This window comes from Thunnus maccoyii, chromosome 13 (assembly GCF_910596095.1).
Source record: "Thunnus maccoyii chromosome 13, fThuMac1.1, whole genome shotgun sequence".
Taxonomy (NCBI): Eukaryota; Metazoa; Chordata; class Actinopteri; order Scombriformes; family Scombridae; genus Thunnus; species Thunnus maccoyii.
Genome location: NC_056545.1, coordinates 29078520 through 29099154, shown reverse-complemented (window position 1 = coordinate 29099154; position 20635 = coordinate 29078520). Strand labels below are relative to the sequence as shown.

The 20635-nt window shown below is 39.1% G+C and overlaps 1 protein-coding gene across 5 annotated transcripts in view; it reads right to left on the bottom strand.

Annotated features, from left to right (window-relative positions):
• Positions 1-858: 858 nt before the first annotated feature.
• LOC121910731 (protein turtle homolog B-like) overlaps positions 859-20635 on the bottom strand; it is a 155339-nt gene continuing 135562 nt past the window's right edge. For 4 of the 5 annotated variants that reach the window (XM_042432032.1, XM_042432030.1, XM_042432031.1 and 1 more), the window contains exons 18-20: positions 14116-15753; positions 9241-9368; positions 859-7230 (exon numbers count right to left, since the gene is read on the bottom strand). In XM_042432032.1, the coding sequence (XP_042287966.1) occupies positions 7016-7230; positions 9241-9368; positions 14116-15753 (1981 nt within the window). In that variant the 3' untranslated portion in view covers positions 859-7015. Of the gene's footprint in view, positions 7231-9240; positions 9369-12982; positions 13029-14115; positions 15754-20635 lie in introns of those variants that run through there. The other variant, XM_042432034.1, reaches the window with a different exon arrangement.

Sequence of the window (20635 nt, the reverse complement as noted above, 5' to 3'; positions counted from 1 at the left end):
TTCCATCACTCACATAGACGTTTGGTCTGTTCCATAATGTTATAATGTGTCACTGAAGCAGACCCTACACTACTCAGTTCCCACTCAGTCTTTAGTATAGTCGATGTGCATCGTGTTTTCTTCTACAAAAAAATATATATGACAAGGTATGCTTATTTGAGATATTATATACAAGGTGTAAGGAAACCTTTTTTTTTTTAAAATCTCAAATCCGTAATGCCTTATTGTACACTCAAGTTTGGACATTTATAAGATCTCAATACTTTCCTCTGTGTTGCTGTACGGACACACTGATGGCAAGTATCTGCAGTCTTTTGCGTTACACAAAGACTGATTTTAAACGAGCTCGGCTGTGTCTCAAGTTTGGGATTAAAGTCTCTGCCTCGATGAATCCCTCTGCTCAGCAAAAGGTGATATTTGTTTATTTTGCAATTTGTCTGTGATTCAGCCTTTACTTCCTGGAAGAGGTATTTAATTTCTCCTCTTCTTGTAAAGGATGTTCTTGACAATCACAAGAAGAATCTGATAGATTAACATATTATCTCATCATTTAAAGCTAATTGTGATGTTTACTGGCTTGTGAGATATCATTTAGTAGACTGTAGCAGTGGATTGTGATGTCATTACATCGCACCGTATCAATTTGCAGTTCATGGCCAAAAAGATCATATCGTGAGCAGTCCTGACCATGAGTCAGAATACCTACACGTCTGTTATTTACAGTAAATCACATGATATGATTCAACTCTAATTTGCTCAACAAATTGTTTCCTCTCCCCCTTTTTTTTTTGAGGAGAGAAGGACAATGATATGGCAGTTATCGGTGTAGGGTGCAGTGAGCTCGGGGGGGGGGGGGGGGGGGCAGAAAGGTGCATTTCAAACAACAACGATAGTAAATAACAACAAACTTTTTTTTGTACTTGTGCGGCATGTGTTAGCACCAGAGATTCTCCACTCTTGGCATGAGATAAAAGCCTCTTCAACACGTCAACAATACGGTGATAAGTCTCTCTTAATGCATGGTAAAGTCAGAGAAGGACGTCAGACTCTTCCTTCTCCTCAGCCCGAGAGTCCAGAGGGATACAGTACTGAGATTTTCTTTACAAATTTTTAATGTGATTTAAAAAAAAAAAAAAAGAAAAAGTGTGATGCTTTTTTTTTCAGACACCACAAAAATGACTTCTTCTCAGCTTTATGATATCTGAAAATGTGAAGCACTATCAGGGGCAAATGTTATATATGTGAATGCAGAGCTACTGTCTTTATAATTCATGGAAAGTCTGAGCTAAGGTATTTCACAAAGAATCAATCATATTCTAAAATTTACATCTATGTACTGCACTTAACACAAGCCAGACTGCAATTTGACAAATATAGCATTAAATCGACTCTTTTCTTTTTACTTCAGACGACGGTTCGTAGCTAACATGGACTATAAAAAATATCAATCGATAGACGTCACGGAAGTAGTAAAGAGCTAATCTACCTGGCCCTAAGAACCAAATCATCTGGAAACTATTCTGGATGTTTAGATCCACGGCACTTGTCTAACTACACGGCATGTGCTTTTATTGCATCTCAATGCCACTGTGTCTTGAGGGTCAAACGATTTTAAAATTTGAATGATAAGTCTCGCTGTAAATCAAATAGAATCTAGTCAGATTTAGCGTAGCGTTAGGATTACGTCTGCCGGTATAGGAGGTGGTTTACTGAACTGGTTGTCCATTCTTTTTTTTGTCCTGTGCACTGCTTTTTATAGTCAGTTTAAAAGCATTACTACTTACTTTGATCTTTCAGGCTTTTTCATTGGCTTTTTGCTGAGAAGTTTGGGATTAAACACATCACTGTTGCCACACTTTTCTCGCACATAACAGCTGCAGCATGTTTGCTCCCGTAGTGGCAAATTACCCCGGTTTTGTCAGTAGCATTCAAATGTTTATACCATGCAAATAATTATCTTTCGCTATACACTATGTACACGGACACATTTCTCAGTGGCACATAAAGAGGTATACAGTAGTTCTAATGTCGGGGTGGATGTGACTCTCACCCTCAGCCTTGTTTAGATGTCTCACACTGTCCTCACTTCATTTAAGTCTCATTAAAGCCCTTGGGTGATGAAAGAACGGCACAGTCACACAAAGCTACAATTTCCCCACCACCGCCGCTTTGTTTGAAGAGCTCTATTGTGACTTTGAGTTTTCAGGGTTTTTCCCTCTAAATCGGTGTACTCAAGTTTTCATGGTATTCATTCTCTCTACATTCAGCCAAAACATAGAAAAAAATGAACCATAACTGAACCTTCACTATATACAGAATAATTTACATTTCAGTGCTTCAGGTTCAGTTATTTTGATCATTTTCGATGTGGTTTCCCTAAAGAATTTCGGAGGTGACTCGGACCTCTGCTGTGCTCTGAGGGAGACGTCACTTTTAACTTGAAAAATATATCCTGGCTCTGTGAACACAGTCACAGCAGTATCTACAGAAAAATAATTCCCATATTGAAATAAAAAAATGGGGATATATTTCATATTAATTTCTGTACCAGCATGCATATTATTAACCAATTTTAATAAAATATGCAATTTCTTATTTTACAGTAGTAATTATAGACCTATTATATCTACAAATTTCAATATAGAATCTTTTGTATATTTTAGGTCTTTTTCCACATCTGTCTGTTGTTTCTTTTTAAATGCAGGATTTTTACATGGAGCAATATGTTCAGTGTGAAGTTGGCATCAGTTTATGATTTCACAGATGTGATATACGTAATTAATTGTAGAATTAATCTCTCAACAAAAAACAGGACAATGGGTATGTATGTATGTATACTGGGACAATATGTTGGTATGCAAATTACAAATATTATTGTTAATACAGTTAGTTTTGTTTTAATTAAAACTCTTTAAAGGAAGTTGCAGGACTTTTCAACATCTGTCCTACTAATCCAATATTAATCACATTCCAAAACCACATACTTGGTAAAAAGTGGTGATTTCTTCAATAGAATTTAAATCTTTTTTTTTTTATTTTTTTTTACTTAATATGGATCATGGATATTGTTTTTTCTCCACTCAGCAGCTTTGCTATCAGTAAGGAAGTACTATCTCGCTAATTTCTTATAAATGTAAATATCGTCCTGAAGGTCCTAACAGGGAAATTCATTGTGAATTGATAGTAATCACACTGTCCCTTTAGTGTGTTACCCTGCCCGTTCATACACAGCCAAAGTCCATGACTTCTGTCCCCTCTATCATGCAGGCCTAGAACGTCTTTCACCGAAACAAACCCAGTGTCTTCATTCATTCAGCTCATTCTCTACGGAGCTCTGCTATGAGGACCCACAGCAACACAAACATCAGAAGTGAAACTTTCAATAAACCAAAACGTCCTTCTGAAAGGAAAGTAAAGCACTCCTCTTTTTAAAAAAAATACCATCCTATAAACAGCATAAAAACAATGATATTTAACAGCAAGAAGGCACAATTACACACTTTCCTTGTAGAGTATGATGCATAAAAGTGCCTGCAGTTTTTCAAATATCACTGTATGTTATAGTAAAGGCCTTTATGGAAGAGGAGCTCCATATTTCTCTTTCAGTGTGATTTTGAATCCAACCACCACTCCAACAAGCGCCTTCTAACCACTTTTATAGTCTTTTCTCCTTTCTTTATATAAAAAGTTACAGCAATTATACCATTATGAAAATGCAGGTGGCTTTTGCAATTAGCATTAGTACAGCATTACTTTATGGTTTGCTTAGCACCTTAGGCTGACTCTACTGCTAAAGCACTCATGATGACATGGCTTCTGACTGATGTTTTTCAGTCAGCATAAGATCATTTAGTGCCTTACAAAGAATTTAAAAACGGTGTTGGTGTCACATGGTGGATCCTTATTTTCTTCTTTCTAGTTTATCTAAGTAAGCCAAAACAAATTGTGTGCATGGTTCTTCAAATACCACAGCATTCACATCAGTGGGCAGTAGCCCTAATGAATACAATCCTGCTATTTGCTGATAGTGGATTTGTCAATGAATTGTCTTCTATGTGCATTTTCATGCCACTTCATTCTCACTGAAATTATTCCATCTGACTTTGTTTGTCTTTGGAAACAGAGATTGTAGTTTCAGTTTAGTTACAGATGTTAACATTGCATTTTACAGATTGTATTTTAATTTCCACAAGAGGTGCATTATATATATAGATGTTCCAACGTTGAATAATTCATCATAAATAAAGGCACTAACATATTTACTAAAACACTTTTTAAACTGCTAAAGCAACCCAAATGCATCTGTACGATGCTTTAATTAACTTTGTTCCACTACGCTGGATACGGTCGAGAGTCAGGACACTTTTTAGAAAAACGCTCTCGAGAGACTTAGTGATAAGCATTCCCTGCATGGATGTAAATGAGAAAAATGAACATCTCTTCTTCTCTCAGTCAAATATGACAGGAGAGGTCGGTTGTCAGAGAATCATTTTAAAACCTTGATACTTCCCCTTTTAGCCAGCGTTGACTGTAGAAATAGCTTCATCAATCAACCAAATTTAGTCACTTTAAATGTGGCTTATTTCAGAAGACTATGTTGGAGTTGAAGCTGCGACAGAGTCTTTGCTCAAAATCACAATCAAAAAAAAAAAAAAAAATACATCAATAAATAAATAAATACATAAAAACTGCACATTACCAATTAACATACCTATGAGCAATACCACTCCAAACACATGTCAGCAGAGCATGGATACTGCTTCCATGTTGTATTATGAGCCCAAGATATGCTGCAAGTGAATACACCTTCTGAAGAAACCGAGCACCTTTTGAGCAAAACTGAAAAAAAAAACGGCAACAAAAGCTTGTAGTGTAACATCATACACCCATCCTCTGACTCTAAAATATGACGCAGCTACAGCGTGTGTAACATGTGATATAGTTTCTGATGTTATGGCACTTCCTCTATTCATCCAATAAATAAATAAATCATTTTAGCGCCTTAGTATCCACATTTCAGTTCGACAGGCAAATTTAATCAACTCAATCACTGGAATCTTTCAAAAGAAAGGTAAACATAAACTTTTGGCTCACTGTATTTGCCTTCAATGCCACATACTGTGTCTCTTAAAGGATGGCTGTGCGCTCAGCATTTTCATTTTTAAAATGGCAAGCACATAAAGAGACTAAATACAAAGGCTATGAATAGAAAATGGACAAAAGAGGCAGGTACCTACATATGCGTGCACAAATTGCAAATAAAAAAATAATTAGAAATAAAAATTAGACTCAAGTGAAGCAGGCAACCAACCAGAAGCTCCATTAAGGCCAAACAAAGCCATTGTTCTCTATGCCCTCTAATATGTAGGAAAAAATACTATCATATACTATGGCACACAATCCTATCCTCCACTATGTATGGATGTTTTTTTTTTTTTAAATTGAATTGTTTTTGGCATGACTATAGTATTTTTCTGAATAGGATTTGGAGCCCTCTACACTACCTAAAGTAGAAGAACTGGAGAAGATGTAAAGGAACGGACACAAATGTATGGAACTAAATGGAAAGATTTTGCTCCAGTGCAAACTGTTCGAAGAAATGAAAAGCTAAAGACAGAGTTGATGAGCGGTTAATTGGAGCAATTAAACGACTTCATATTGGATCAAATGATTTTCTTCACGTTTCTCACTTAATGTAATCTGATTGAAAAAGTTTGTAATCAGTTTAGCATTGTTCATTGTGCCTAATGGTTTGTTAGAAGATTGTGTGAGCTGCAAACATCAGCTCCTGGTGAAACCCTGTGATTCACTGCTGAATGACATCTATTGAATAAGTAGTTACATATAGTGAAAGTCAATAGAAGAAAGTAAAGTAGTCCGGGGTTGTGTTTCTGTTTGTCAGAAAATTCCTTAAACAACAAGCCCAAATCTTGATCATTTACAACAGAGCAGAAAAATGTGAATTTTTTTGTGACAGAATTATCATCCTAAAGATAAATAAACGGAACAAACTCAAAGTCTGTTCATCTAACAAACTTGAAAGAAGTACATACAGCATATGAATGAATAACAAGAACACATCATTACAAAAGATGTGAGCGGAGCATAATGACTAAAAAGATGAAAAAAAGGCTAGTTTGTTCTGCTGGCTGATCCCGGTGGTTGTGTGGTCTCGTGTCCTGTGCTCTGAGGTATACTTGGTAGGAAGTGAGAACAGCCATATTTGTGAGGCGAGTTTCTCGGCAGATTAAGAGACGTTGCTGGCGGAGAGGATCTGGTGGAAGGTGCTGCTGTAAACGGAGACCCGCAGGGCTTTTTCGGGGGTTTGGATTGGCTCAGCACAAGAAACATGACCCAAGCCTGGAGGAGCTTTTCAAATTAAAACGGTAATACTGGAGTAGGAAAATTGGGATTTTAAAATAAAATGGGAAAAACGGGAGTTGGTAATCAAATATTGCCTCTTTTTGACTATCTTTTTGCACTGGAGTAAAACTTTGGAAAACTCTGATTTGAATTGCTAGAAGTCAATATTTTTTTTAAAGGGAATACTACTTGATTTAAGCATATGCAGGACATTCTTAGGCCTTTGGCCATCCCAATCAGTAGTTGTAAAAACAAACATTTTCAGAGGGAAAGCCTCAATCTGTGATGTCAGTCACTTTACCAATGCTGCTGTATTACTCACAGTAAATAGAGACCATCTGTACTTTTTTTACTGAAAAAAAAATTGTTTTTTTGGATATTTATCTTATTTCTGGTTCTTTGAAGTTCATTTGTAGGCATCACAGATTGTCAACATGGCAGAATGCTTACTTACGCAGATTGAACTGACCAAGGGCTGTGCTACAGAATATACCAATCTGAATGCTGAAATTTAGTGCTATTCCCCTTTAAAGATCACAAACTGCAAACATCTTTAGTTGATAGTGTTGTTTTTTTTTCCAACTGGGATGTAGCTAGTGTTATTTTGGAATGGGGGTGTGTAGCACGTATGTGACCTTGTCCTCATGGGCTTTCAGAGGAGGGTGGCATGGTCTAGGTCTATGTTGTCCATGCTAGCCAAAATAGCCTTCTGGTCCTCCCGTGGTGGGCGGCGGTACAGCAGAGCTGAAAAGCGAGTATATGGGTCATGGAGGATGGGCCGTTTCTTCTTCTTGCGGAGGTAGAGAGCTTCTTCGGGCTGGAGTACCTGAGAGGTGTAGGCCTGCTGGGTCTGAGAGGTGGAGACACCTGCAGGAGGGAACATTAAAGGCAGGTCACTGCCACCAGAACTCATGGTGGAAATATTTACAGGCAATTCTACATAATAATGCCATTGACATCATTTGACATCATTGACAGTTGTTATTCTACTGAGAAAATACTTATAGGGGTTGGCTGTTCTTGAATACGATAATGTAAGGCTGCCACTGCCACAAAAAAAGGTCAGTTTTTTAATATAACTAGAAAAATGGATCATTTTAACATGATCCTTTTAATATTTACTTCTCTTTACTAGACACCAAACAAAACTATGTGTATATATACTATATACATATAATGTCATATCATGGAACTTTATTGTTGCGCAAAATCAACACATCTCATTAAAACAAGAAATGTTTCTCGTTTTAACATAAGTTGGTTTATTACCAAAAAAAGAAACTTTCATATGTTGTTAAAATAAGAAAAAAGTCAATGCCTAAAAAGACACTGTAGCATAGATCAATCATAACTGATCACAATATAATTATATAACAAGATCTGGACCGGTGTGTGTTTGTCTGTGTTATGACTGTGGGCTGCAGTCATATTGTTTTTGGTAATTATTGTGCGGATTTGGTGTCAATTTGGATCTGTGATTATTAACAATCAGGCTACAATTGGGTACCAGCCCGTGCAGTGAACAGACATCTCCCACTCCTCCTGACAGCATGTACTATAAGCATGAATGACGGTGTGCTTAAATGTGCATTCAGTTCATGGCCTCTCTCTACAGAACTCATCTAGCACCCCAGGTTCTGTCTGTCACTATTTAGGTTTCAGTGTAAGTAGTAGTGTATGAATCCACTAGCACCACTCCTCCACCCCCACCCTCAGCACACATGTTGTTCTACTTCCTACACATATACTTTTACGTATACTGTATCTACTTTAACACAGGGCTAACACATTTTGGAGACTTGTCCCTGCAACCCTGCACAGTGTAAGAGGGAAGAGATAATGGATGGAGGGATACTATCGCCGTATCCCATCTCACGCATGTCTTCTCTTATCTTTTGCTCATTTTAACAGCATATGAAAGTTTCTTGTTGTGGCAAAAACTTGTTTTAATGACATGCATTGATTTAGTGTAAAAACAAGGAAAGTTATAAAATAATAACAGTAATAACGGGAAAAACAACAAACTCTTGGTTGTGTGTGCCGATCTGTGCGTCTGTGTATAGTGTGTTGTTTTTGTGTGTACCCATCTATAGGTTCACTATGTCAGACCTTGTACATTTCAGTACATGTTTTGTGCGCTTTTGTTTGGATGGATGAATGTAGAGTTGCATTATGGGAAATATAGGATTCATTGTTTTTTTGGAGCTTGACACATACTAGAGACTAAAAGACAGGAGAGCTCTGCCTGTGCTGCTTCAATTCTGACCATTCTGTTTTTAATTTGTCTCTCTTGAGTCCCCAAATTATGGGAGCACAATACTAAATTAATGGAGTTTCTGGTTTTCTCTTTTGTGCTTAATCAGAAGCATGTGATATAATCACTATTTACTATTTACTAGTGCGGTTTTGCCTCGTTTATGTCTACTGATAATAGACAAAACTTTGTTGCCCAAACCAATTTGTAATTATGATATAAACATCATATTACACAACATTATATATGTACAGCATTTGTTGAGTGGACACAGCAACTCCTATATCTACTTTTGGCAAATCTCTGGGAAGGTTACTCAGTTCTAATGTCTCTGCTTTCTGATTTTTGCAAATTAATTTCACAATTTTGGAGAAATCCTGCTTACATGTACACTTGTGCAGAGAGAAAGGAAATGTAACTGCTTTGCAACTCTGTTGGACACCACATATAAAAATGATGCATCCCCTGTGTGTAGCAAAAAACAAACAAACAAACAAGCAAAAAACAAAAATATAAATCTTTGAGAAGAAAAATATAATTTTTCCTGTGCTCATCATGATTTAGCACATTTTTAAACATATCAGTGTTTAAAGAGTGAAAGCAGACAGGAACAGGGTTCACACCTGCTTTCTTTCTGGTCTTGGAGTTATTGTTGTTCATCATCATCTTCTTGGCCTTTTTAATACGTTGGTATCTCAGTGCATCAATCCTCTCAGACCCCGAAAGGGCACTCGGCGCACCTCGACGTTTTCTGGATAAAGAAGAGAGAGAGGGAAAAACGGGTAACTCCAGGCCAAACATAGTCAGTGGACTGTGTTTCTGCACTACGGAGCGCCACAAAATCAGAGACCCACACAATCTCAAAACAGCACTGCTCGTGCTAAGCAAGAGGTGCTGCACATTGCCGCAGGATCAATGTGAGACACCTAAAGAGCTGTACTCTGAAATTTTTCAAAGGTTTGATGAACAATGTGAGAAGTTCTACTATTACCATAACCTTGAACATCGTCTGGTTTTAGTAAGCATAATGTTTATGTTAATGATGATTCAAGTTCATAAATCCAGATGGTTTAAGAAATTGTGCACCTTGAAATGTCATTGCCCTTCAAGGACATCTAAGATATTTTTGCTCAAATTGATCCAAACAATCTTTATCCAAAGAAAAGCAAAGTCATACACAACTGCTGAAACCGTCAGTTCACCTCATGGTGTGGATTAGGACAATGAGTAAAGTTTTCGAGAAATACAACATTTAAAAAGACTTGCATTGTTGGTTTCAGAGGAAAATTCTCCAAAAATGAGGACTATTTTGTATTTTGAACAAAATGTAAACAAGACAATTGGTGATATGTTTGCAGATTGGATGTTTCTTTTAGAAATGAATCTATTCTGCTCTGAAAATAACAGATGCAAATGTTTCTTTGGTGTGGAGTGTATATTTCTCAGCTGCTCATGATTGCATCTACAGACCTCCCTCCCTCCCTCCACGGAGGCCCTTATGACTTGGCAGCCAACAGATTTCTGCCACAAACACACACTTGGTTCTCTCAAGGCACAGAAAACAATTAGCATTACAGAGAGGCCATCTTCCCGCCGTGGCTGCAGAGAGAAACCGAAGGACGTTAGTAGAGGGGGAGAATCACAGCTGAGCAACAAAGCATCATCAATATGTATTCATAGACATGGATACTGTCTACAATGGGCTTCACCATGCTGACAGGGGGAGAGATGGCGGGAGGGGAAAATGACTACTCGGGAACAGTCACATAATGAAAAATAAGCCAAAGAAAAGCGAAGCACTAGGACAACAAATGTAACAAGAATTTATCCATATAATTGTTTCTTTTTTGAAACGGAAGAGCAATATTTAGCGATGGCATGCATGGCAGTTTGCACATGGAACACGACTTTAAAGGGGAATACATTCAAAAGCACTTCATCGGGCAGTTCACTCAAACATAAGGGAGTCCTCGACCCCCCCTGTGCCCCCCCTTGCAAGCCCTTGGCAAAATCTTTGTTCCTTAGGATAAAAAGAAGTGCGTAAGCTATTTTTGGTGGGACACTTACTTCACATGGCAGTGAGAACTGTTCTGCAGTCCAAACTTACAAGTGCAATTGTATGTTTAAAAGTGGATGGTTTGATTCATGCTCTGTACAGATGCTTTATACAGGAGATTAAGGCCATGTGTCCACCAGGAATCTGTTCTGAGTTACTTGAGCTAAAGAGATGCTTGCTGGAAGTGCTGGTCATAGTTCCTGCCTGTTCAAAATCTGCAAGGTATCTGGTGCATTTTTATTTAAAGATGGTCTATTTTTTAACTTCTTGAAACTGGTGCTCTGAGAACTGAACACATGCTAAACTTTCAACACTGCCAGGAACATGCAACAGTATTTCTACGGAATTGTTAATGCAAAAAAAGAGCTGTGAATGATGGCTCCCAGTGGACACACAGCTTAAGGTGACGTAATAACGCCAATCTTACAAAATATTTCTTGGAGATTGGGGTCCAAAATATTTTCAATTGGTGTCAAACAATATAAGCATCTGTAAAATATAAATGGCTGAATGTGTCACGCTTGAGGAGAATGCTAAGAGGGTTATTACGAAGTGATCATCTGAGAATGATAACATAAGTCAACATAGACAATCCTATCATGACTAAACGGTATGCCACACCTTGTAATTATCTATGAACTAAAGAACAACACATGAGAAAAGTAACTGGTGATCATACCTGTTGGGAGAAGCATATTTGCTTTTTATAATGAAAAAGTTAAGTTGATGTAAATCCAGTTCTAGGACTACTGTGGCCATCTAATGGACTTCACTGGTGGTAGTTCTTTGAGAAAGCAAAGTAACAGGTGGGACAATGCCTTTTACCGTTTGCATTACTCTTTCCTGGCCACTGGCCAGAGGCCAAAAGTAAGATGAGGCTGGTCCACTAAATGCCTCGTAGGTTAAGACTGAGAACGAGGAGAAGTCTGGATGTCTGTTTAAAATCTTGCATCTCCAACAGCGAGGAGGAATGGTATGTTGAGGAGTGCTCACTGCCCATACTCCTTGAAAATCAAAAGGCTCCCCAAAGGTGCATGTGTCCTAATTGGTTTGATTGTCAGGCCTTGATCATGCATTTGGTAGGAAAAACCATTTCCAGGAGTTAAGCAGTAGCAGTGCATTTCTTTCCTTCTTGGCACAATTAAAATTGGGAAAATGTGACCCAGGCCTTCTGCTTGGCATATGGCTTAGAAGTGAGGCTGGTGGTAGCCATGGTAACATTCCAAGAGTGGAGGAGGATGAGGGATTCATGGCCTGAGAAGCTGTTGAGTGGTTTGTAGTAAGTCAAAGAGGATCTTGCTGAAACTCAGTGGCACTGAGCTGGAGTGATGGGAGCAGGAAGACTCCGTGAACTGCAGCAGAAGCAAAAGGAGTATCAATCCTGAGCCGACAAGTGAGTCCAGCCAATGGAGAAGATCTTGAGCATGGTATCTTGAAATGATGCTGGATTGAGGCAGTTATTTTGATGAAGAGTGCTTTGCACTGATTCAAGGTGAACTGAGTGACACAAACACTGGTCTTCCCACTCAATTATGGCTTGCTTCTACCTCACTGGGTGTCAAGTAAATTGATCTGTCTCACGGTGCTAAGGCAGAACCTCATTGGGGTAAATCAATAGAGACATTCGTAGAGGGCTGAGCACGCATTAAAGTAGCATCAACCTACACTCATTTAATGTTTGGCTGATGTCAAAGTGTTGTCTATAGACTAAATGTGTTTGTGCATAGATACATGTCTGAAGCTTGTAACTATTCGGTTGGAGCATAGTCTGGTTTTTGGCCACGCACCGATGTGTTCTTTGGCTTTTGCACCACATGCTACACTGAAATGTATTATAGACCAATAGGTGACATTATTGAACTAATTTTTAGAACAGTGCACCAAGTGACAAATGAATATTTGAAAAATACAGAAACTGGTTTGAGGCTGTTGTCTAATTTATGCGTAAACCTGAGGTTTTACCTGTGGTGTGGTATTCCTATTAACAGATTAAAAAGTTGAACATGAATGTGGTCAGTTAGCAAACCACTCAAGCATGAAATCATGTTGGTGATACATCTCTGACCTGATCTATTAGCTAACAGATGGCATATGCATATCAGTCAGAATGCATACTGTACTGAAGACTGCAGAACTCAAAATGCATAGCCACTTTGAGAAAAAGGAAAAAGTAAAGAACTGAAATGCACTACACGGTTGACTGAAATCAAACAAAGACTCAAAGTCTTGTATTCCCCTTTAAAGGACGAGGTGATCAAAAAAGTCCCACCTGCTAACCCCCCCCTTTCAGACATGGATCCAACCCTTACCTATTGCGGTGTAGAGGACCTGGTCACAACAACGCTGCCCAGATAGCTGAGATCAATCAAAAACAAAGCAGGTAAGACTCCAGGAGCCATCAAGAACCACCATACTGCCCCTAATTCATAATGATGGAGACATTGCAGTACATGAGAAGCGGACAGGCCCTGTGACACACTTTGCCCAACAACCTTCCCTTGGTAGTCAGACCTGGGGATGTCCTGGGGGCAATTAAAGGGGTTGGGGAGAAGAGGGTTACAGAAAGGGAAGGGGAAGTAGGTTAGGAAAAGATCTGAAAGGGTGGAAGGTAGGGGAGAATTGGTTATGCAGTCAGGTTACTAAGGCCGAGGATGGGCCGCAGGGCCTGCCAAGATGAACTCCTCTTAAAGCATCCCTCTGCATGATAAAGCCATCTTCAAACGCTTGGAGCTAGACATAACAATGGGTGTTTGTTTTGTCTGGGGAATCAATTGGATGAATATTATGGGATTCCTCCTGTTAGGTGAAAGCAGGGCAACGCATGATACAGATGGAGAAACAGGGATCCTGTGTTGATGTCTGCCGATTCCCAGGCTTTTAGGGGCTCGTGCCAAACAAATTATACAGTGCACTGCTAATAGTATTTTTCATCAATGATGGACTGTAGCCCCAAAAGGTCTGAAATTTCATCTGTGAAGCAAATGCATATTCTAGTCAATTTGCCAATAATTTACTTTTGTTAATTTTCTTCATTTCGCTGGAAAATGCAATCTATTTTTCAGGGTGATCATTTTGGAACAATGCTTCACAGATTCAGTGGATGAATACCTCTAATTTGATGTCTGACATGAAAAGCAGCATTGACTGGACTGAAACTAAACTGAAAATTTCAAGAGCTCATTAAATGAATCATTACAAAATAGTATTCCTTTGACCATAGTTGTCATTTTCATCTTTCATAAAAAGTGTTATCAAATGAAAAAAACACAAACTAAACTATAAAACTATAAACTAATTTGCCACAGAGATGATTTTAAAAATTAATGGATATTAGACAGCACTTCAGTAACCAAAATGTCAGAGCAAATTGACACATCAAAGCATTATGGGTTGGGGCAGATGACTCAAATGGTATCCCTATCTGCATGCCTAATGCACCTACCCTGAAGCTGACAACTGGGATGGAGAGGGCTCAGATGGAAGGATCCCCTCCTCAGTCCTCCTCTGAGATGGCATCTGCCCAAATATGTTGCTGCTTTCCATGGGGGGTGATGGGGACTGGGAAGCTGGGTAGCTGGTTGCAGAGGTGGCAAAGGCCATGTGGGAACGGTAGCTGGGACTTGCTCTCCTGCTACCCTGGCCTTGGGCAGGTGAGGAGGAGGGGGAAGATCTCCTTGAGAAGCTGGCTGTGGAAGGAGGGAGGAGGGTAATCTCAGACATCTGTGGGGGTATGGGAGGTTGGATAATGCTGGGACGTGGCCTGGGACGTACTACAATCTCTGGGGAGCCCTCATGAGAACTAAGGGGGCTTTGGGTGAGGGGTGAGAGTCGAGAGGGCTGGAGAACCACCTGATGCATGCCAGAATCCATCCTACGAGCCTGTCTGGGACTGAAACGAGGGGTGGTTTCAAACCATCGTGTGTCCAGGCTACTGAATGTGCTAGGGACAATATGGGCCATTGGATCGGTGTAAGGCAAAACCGGCACACCCATACCGTGGCTTCTGTGTCTTAGCTGCCCTAAATGTGCCTCTTGCATAGCTAAATGCTTGGCTGGGGAGCCATGAGGCTTGGCCTTGCTGGGAGACTTGCTTGAGTGGCTCTTTGGGGCCTCCAGTGGCAGGACAGCTGGGTAAGTAGGCATTGGGAGGGAGGAGGGCTGGAAAGCACTAAGGGGAAGAACATGAGGTGGGGGAGGATAGGGGGAGTCGTGGCGGAGATGCAAAGGGTGATGTGGCGGAAAAATGAATTGGGGCCCCTCCAGACCTGCAAAGGTGAAATCCAGTCCCTGCCAAATCTCCGGGGAACGAGAGGAAGAAGTGAGTGTCAGAGGAAGGGGAAAGCCAGAGACAGCATATTGTGGGAAATCACCCTCCCCCATTTCTTCAGGAATCATGGGGTGACCAAAAGGACCTTCAGCAAGGTATGGAGGGGAGGACATGACAGAGCTGAGTGGGCTGGTATCAGGCATGTAAAAAGGAGGTGGGGGATCATGATCCCCAGGGGGGCCTAGATAGCCATAGAAAGCCCTGTGGTGGAGAGAGCCTCGGATCTGCCCTGTGGCCTGGAGCCGACTGCTCTCCATGATAGTCATACCTTCGAAGGGCCTCTGGAAACGAGGGCTGTAGGCTGGAGGCTGCAGGTAGGATTCCTGACTGGAGATGGGGGAAAACTGGTGAGGCCGAAGGGGGGGCATAACTGGCGGCAGAGGCCTGGGATCGTCATTCTCTTCATCTGACTGTCGGAATTCAGGATAGAGGTCTGATTCTTCCACAAAGGGGAAGCCCTCAATTCGCCGTGGCTTAACAGACATTTCTGCATCAGTGGGATCTATAACAAAGCGTCCATCTGGGCCTCGGCTGATGAGTTCAATGGGTGTTGTTGCTTCAGCTTCATGCTTGGAGATGCTGTACTTCTTGCTTGTTATTGCTCTTTTGGTCTTCTTGTATAAAGACAATTCCTCCTTCTTCCCTGGACTTGGGGGTGGTTTCTTCCCACGCTGGTCATGACTATCTTCAGATGATTCTGACGGGGATGCCTTTGAACGAATGCTCTCTGGGCTCACCTTTCCTGAAGATGACCTACGGGGAAGAATAAAGATGTGAATATTCAATGCAGTTCTATCTCAGGTATCTGCTTAATTGGAATTTTAAAATCCAGTACAGCAAAGCTGCTCTGATGGTGCTGGTGACAAATCCAACTACACACTTCACACAAGATCATGATTTATTTATTTGACACGTTTCTTTGGGTGGAACGATGGATTTCACTGTTTAAGACTTTCTAACCTAATGATGCTTGATCACACAGTTATGTTTAAACAATGTAGATTAGAGACAAATTTGCAAATTAATGACACAATAAACAATTTTATAACCACAATGACCACATAATCAAATCCATTTGTGTTATTGTCAGTATGAAAGACTATGATGACTAAGACACATTGTCACATTCTTATGTAATTTATAATGTAATTAGTAGCATATCAGAAAAAAACACAGATGTAAAAACATAAATGATGGCTGCACTTCATTTATTAAAATTCTACTTCAACACAATATAGTGAGCCATGAGTGAACAAAGATATCCTGTCAAGTGTGTTACCTATAAATTTTCAATTAGCACAATAAAGAATAAAGACATGTCCGAAATAACCTATATAAATATATTATCTGCAGTGGACTCATTTGCAACATCTGCCTGAACAGACATCAATGCCACAAATCTCAAATGTCTTGAAAATAAACATGGAATAACCAATAGGAAATGAAGAAGAATGACTTTGATTTTACATTGTGATTGTGACCCAGCATAAACTATGTGTAACAGCCAGGAGCTTATGTGTCTTTGCTGCTACACCATCTAAACCTTTGATTTATTTTTATTTTTTATTTTATTTAATCTTTATTTAATTAGGTAGTCACACTGAGATTAAGATCTCTTTTCCAAGAGAGACCTGAGAACAAAAAACATACATAAGACAAGAACACAATCAGCAGACAGAAACAACACAACTACATATTAAACAAGGAATTAATAAAAACAGTGAAAAGAACCATAAAAACATCAGATAATAAAGCTTTAAAATCTCCAAGGGGAATGTAAGACTCAAGTTTGAGGGCAATTTGCAGTTAATTCCTTTTAAAAGGTGCATAGTACCTGAAACCAGTTCCCAACATTAGTGCATACCTGAGGGATATCTAAGGTTAATTAGTTACTGGATCCTGTACTGTACTAGATTTAAATGAGAGAAGAGATGTGAGGTAGTTTGGAAGCTTCAACAGTAAAACTTTATAGATGAATAACATGAGATGGCTTTTTCTTCTTGCCTGTAAGGAAGTCCAACCAACCGTGTGATACAGAGAACAGTGATGAGTATGAATGATGTGATGTCATTTGTGATAAAGCATAATGTACTATAATACACAGGGTTTAACTGCTGAAGTGTTGATGGGGCAGCATGACAATACAGAATATCTCTATAGTAAAGGACAGACATGAGGATTGACTGCACAATAGTTTTAAGGTTGGAGGAAGACAGACATTCTTTGGTTCTACACAAGAAGCCTAGTTTGATTTTTAATTTTTGAGTCAAATGTTGAATATGAATCTTGAATGATAGTCTGCTGTCAAGCCAAATTCCCAAGTATTAAGTATGACTCAGCGATAGTAATATGGGTGCCATTTAAAGTTTTAATGGTAGGATAGTCGGAGTCACTGGTGGAGGAGGAAAATACCATGTACTTGGTCTTTTCTGCATTTAAAACTAATCTGTGATTAAGGAGTGATATTTGGAAAGCATCAAAGGCAGACTGAAGATGAGTCAGGGCCTGGGCTGGGGTGGAGCCTGGGGTATATAAAATTGTATCATCTGAAAAAAAAAAAAAAAAAAAAAAAAAAAAGAACACCGAAGTATTAATTAGGTAGAATTATGTTATTTATGTATAATGTAAACAGCAATGGACCAAGGACAGACCCCTGTGGCCACCCATTTCTGATGGTAAGAGGGCTTGACTGAGTACCATCAGCAACAACAGTCTCTGTAAGGTAAGAGTGGAACCAATTAAATGTGGCTTCATCTAGACCTATAGACTGTAGATTGTGGAATAGGATTTTTGATTGACTATATCAAATGATTTTGAGAGGTCAATGAAGAGAGCAGCCCAAAATAGTTTTTTTTATCCAGGGAGGAGACGATGTTATCAGCGACTGAAACTGCAGATGTTATTGTGCTGTGACCCAGGTGAAAACCAGACTGTTGTGGCTGTAGTAAGTTTAGTGAATAAAGACGCATAGTTGTAAAATGACCAGTGATCCTAGAAATTTGCCAAGAAAGGAAGTTTAGATATTGGACAGCAGTTGTCAACATAAGAGACATCACCACTTTTGTGTAAAGCTAAATGTGCACAGATTAAGGGGGCACTTAAATGAAGAAAATATGGGTCAAGGTTATCTACACTAGTGTTTTTGCATGTTTTTAACCTGAGCAGAGCTTTGTGAACATCTGCACTGCTTTCGAAACTAAAAGCAGTCAGAAGAAGCTGAGGCATTGGGGTCTCTCTCTGTTAGACAGATATGGTAATTGTCTGCAGTTGGATCTGTAGACATATTTTTGAAGAAAAGACCAGAGGAGAGGAAACTGTGATTAAAAGCTTCAACCATGGATGATCTATTGGAACTATGACCAGATACTTCTTTGATTTGTAGTGGAAGATGTGACTGTGATGAATTCTTAAGAGATGCTATAGTATTCCAAAATTTAGTGGAACTATCACAGGCACAGAGAGCTGACTGATAATAATTTGATTTAGCCTTCCTAATCATGCTGGTGCAGGAGTCCTCAGGAGTGCCACTGAATCTAGCCTTAGAACAGACTTTGTCTAAAGTAGATGGCACTGGAGAGTTATGACCAGAACCAAGGACTGTATCTGTTTTTAATTCTGTTTTTTTTTTTTTTTTATAAGGGGCATGTCTGCCAGCAATAAAATTAAAAGACTGTGAAAAGTTTTCCGGTGCCACAGCAGGTTCAGTAATAGAGAGACAGTGTCAGAGATGGACAAATCATTTTAAAAATCCTGAAGATTAAAATGCTTCTAATTTCTTGTGGTGATACTTTAAGATTGAGATTTAGGGATTTTGGTGTCTCTGACACAGGTGACAGGACAGTGATCACTAACATCACAGGCAAAAACTCTAGAAGCAGGGTATTTGTGTGGTCATGAAATTAATTAATGTGGAGTTAAGAGGATTTTGATTTGATTTATCAATCTTTTCCATACTTCTGGCAGAGCAAAGCACTGACACATGGGCAGCAAAGGACACATCATGTACTTCTATGCCTCACTGTTATGCCACTAACTTGGTAACTTTACCTTGACATATACTCAGCATGAAAGGTGAGGTTTATGAGAGTGTAGATGCAGAGGTTTGGTGACACGAGACAACTGTTTTTCTGTCAAGCAGTCAGGAGGGTGCACACAAGGAGGCGATATCACACACTAAATGGAACAGTGTGAATCTCTGCCATATATTCAATTCATGCATAATTCTATCACAAAGAAGTAAAAAAAACATGACAACAACAAACCGATTTGTTAGTACCCACACAGAGACTGAAAATATCTTTCGTGAAGGCTCTTTGACAGAACGTTTGGTCATTGCCGAAAATGGCTGCATGCTTGTCTTGGTACCACTTTCACTCTTACTATCTAATGAATATTCTCAGTGTTCGATAGCTTCCCCTTTCTTTATACAATAACATGGACATCTACTTTTTATTTCAGTAAATAAAAATGTCAACGTCTGGCTGTGTAAGAAAAGACTCATTCAGAGCTAGTTACAAGGGAGAATGCCTCTGTTAGTGCTACGTGTGCTACTTGATTATGTTGGATATGTTGGGATGGTTAGGATGTAAATTGGTTGCAAAACTGTCTGGAGTCAAACTTGGGAGAAACAGCTTGCTGAATCACATCATAGCCAAAAAGTATATATTTAAATCAAATAAAACTTTGATTTGAGCAACACTGTAGCAAAAGGGTTGAGGTAGTTGTCATCAACAGCAAAGCAATGTTCTGGTATGGCAGATGGGTATAACTAACAGATGGGTTGAAGAGGCTTTGATCCAAGACACCTACAGAAAAGTAAGAATATTACCAATTAAAGCTCAGAGTGATGCCCAAATCTGTTCAAATCAGTTCAACGGTCATTCTAATCATGAAAGCTACTTAAGATGGCCCAATTCCAACAACTGCCTTTTTCTGTAGCTTGAGTTTGAAAATTCTGGGTGGTATCCATATTATAACTGAAACATCCTCCCCAGACTCATCACTTTCAAAGATTTTACAAGTTCAGGCAGTGACATAGAGTGATATAATTAGTATCTGACACTTTAAAGTACATTATATGCAACTCTGTTCTCATTCAGCAAGATATCCTTGTTAATTACTACAACATGTCTTCTAACAGGAAGGAGGAAATGCAAACCATGATTTGTTTTGAAGCCACAATCACTTTATTTAGTGGTAAAAATGAAACATATAGCCAGTCCTCAGCGGAATCTGCTTGTGCTTTTAATGACTGTGTTGTAAATAGAGTGTCAGGTGAGGTATCTGTGAAAATCACACCCGCTTTATTAAACTAAAGAGAGAAATACTAAAATATCAAGCAGCGTGTCATACAGTAAACTACAGTGATAATATACATATAATGTAACAGAAGCACATACATCACAACAACTATACTTGACTTGCTGCTTTTTCTGTGTTTTCCCACGAAAAAAAACCTGTTCATATACCATAACAATCATCAATACCTTTAATAATTAATTCACGTTATCTCCATAGATTTGACCATCATCCCTATTGGTTACATAACATTTTACTCATCAATTTCATTTATTATTTTAGACACCAGGGTAAAACTGGACTTGTAATGTGTTGTAAAGTACAACCAAAGGTATAG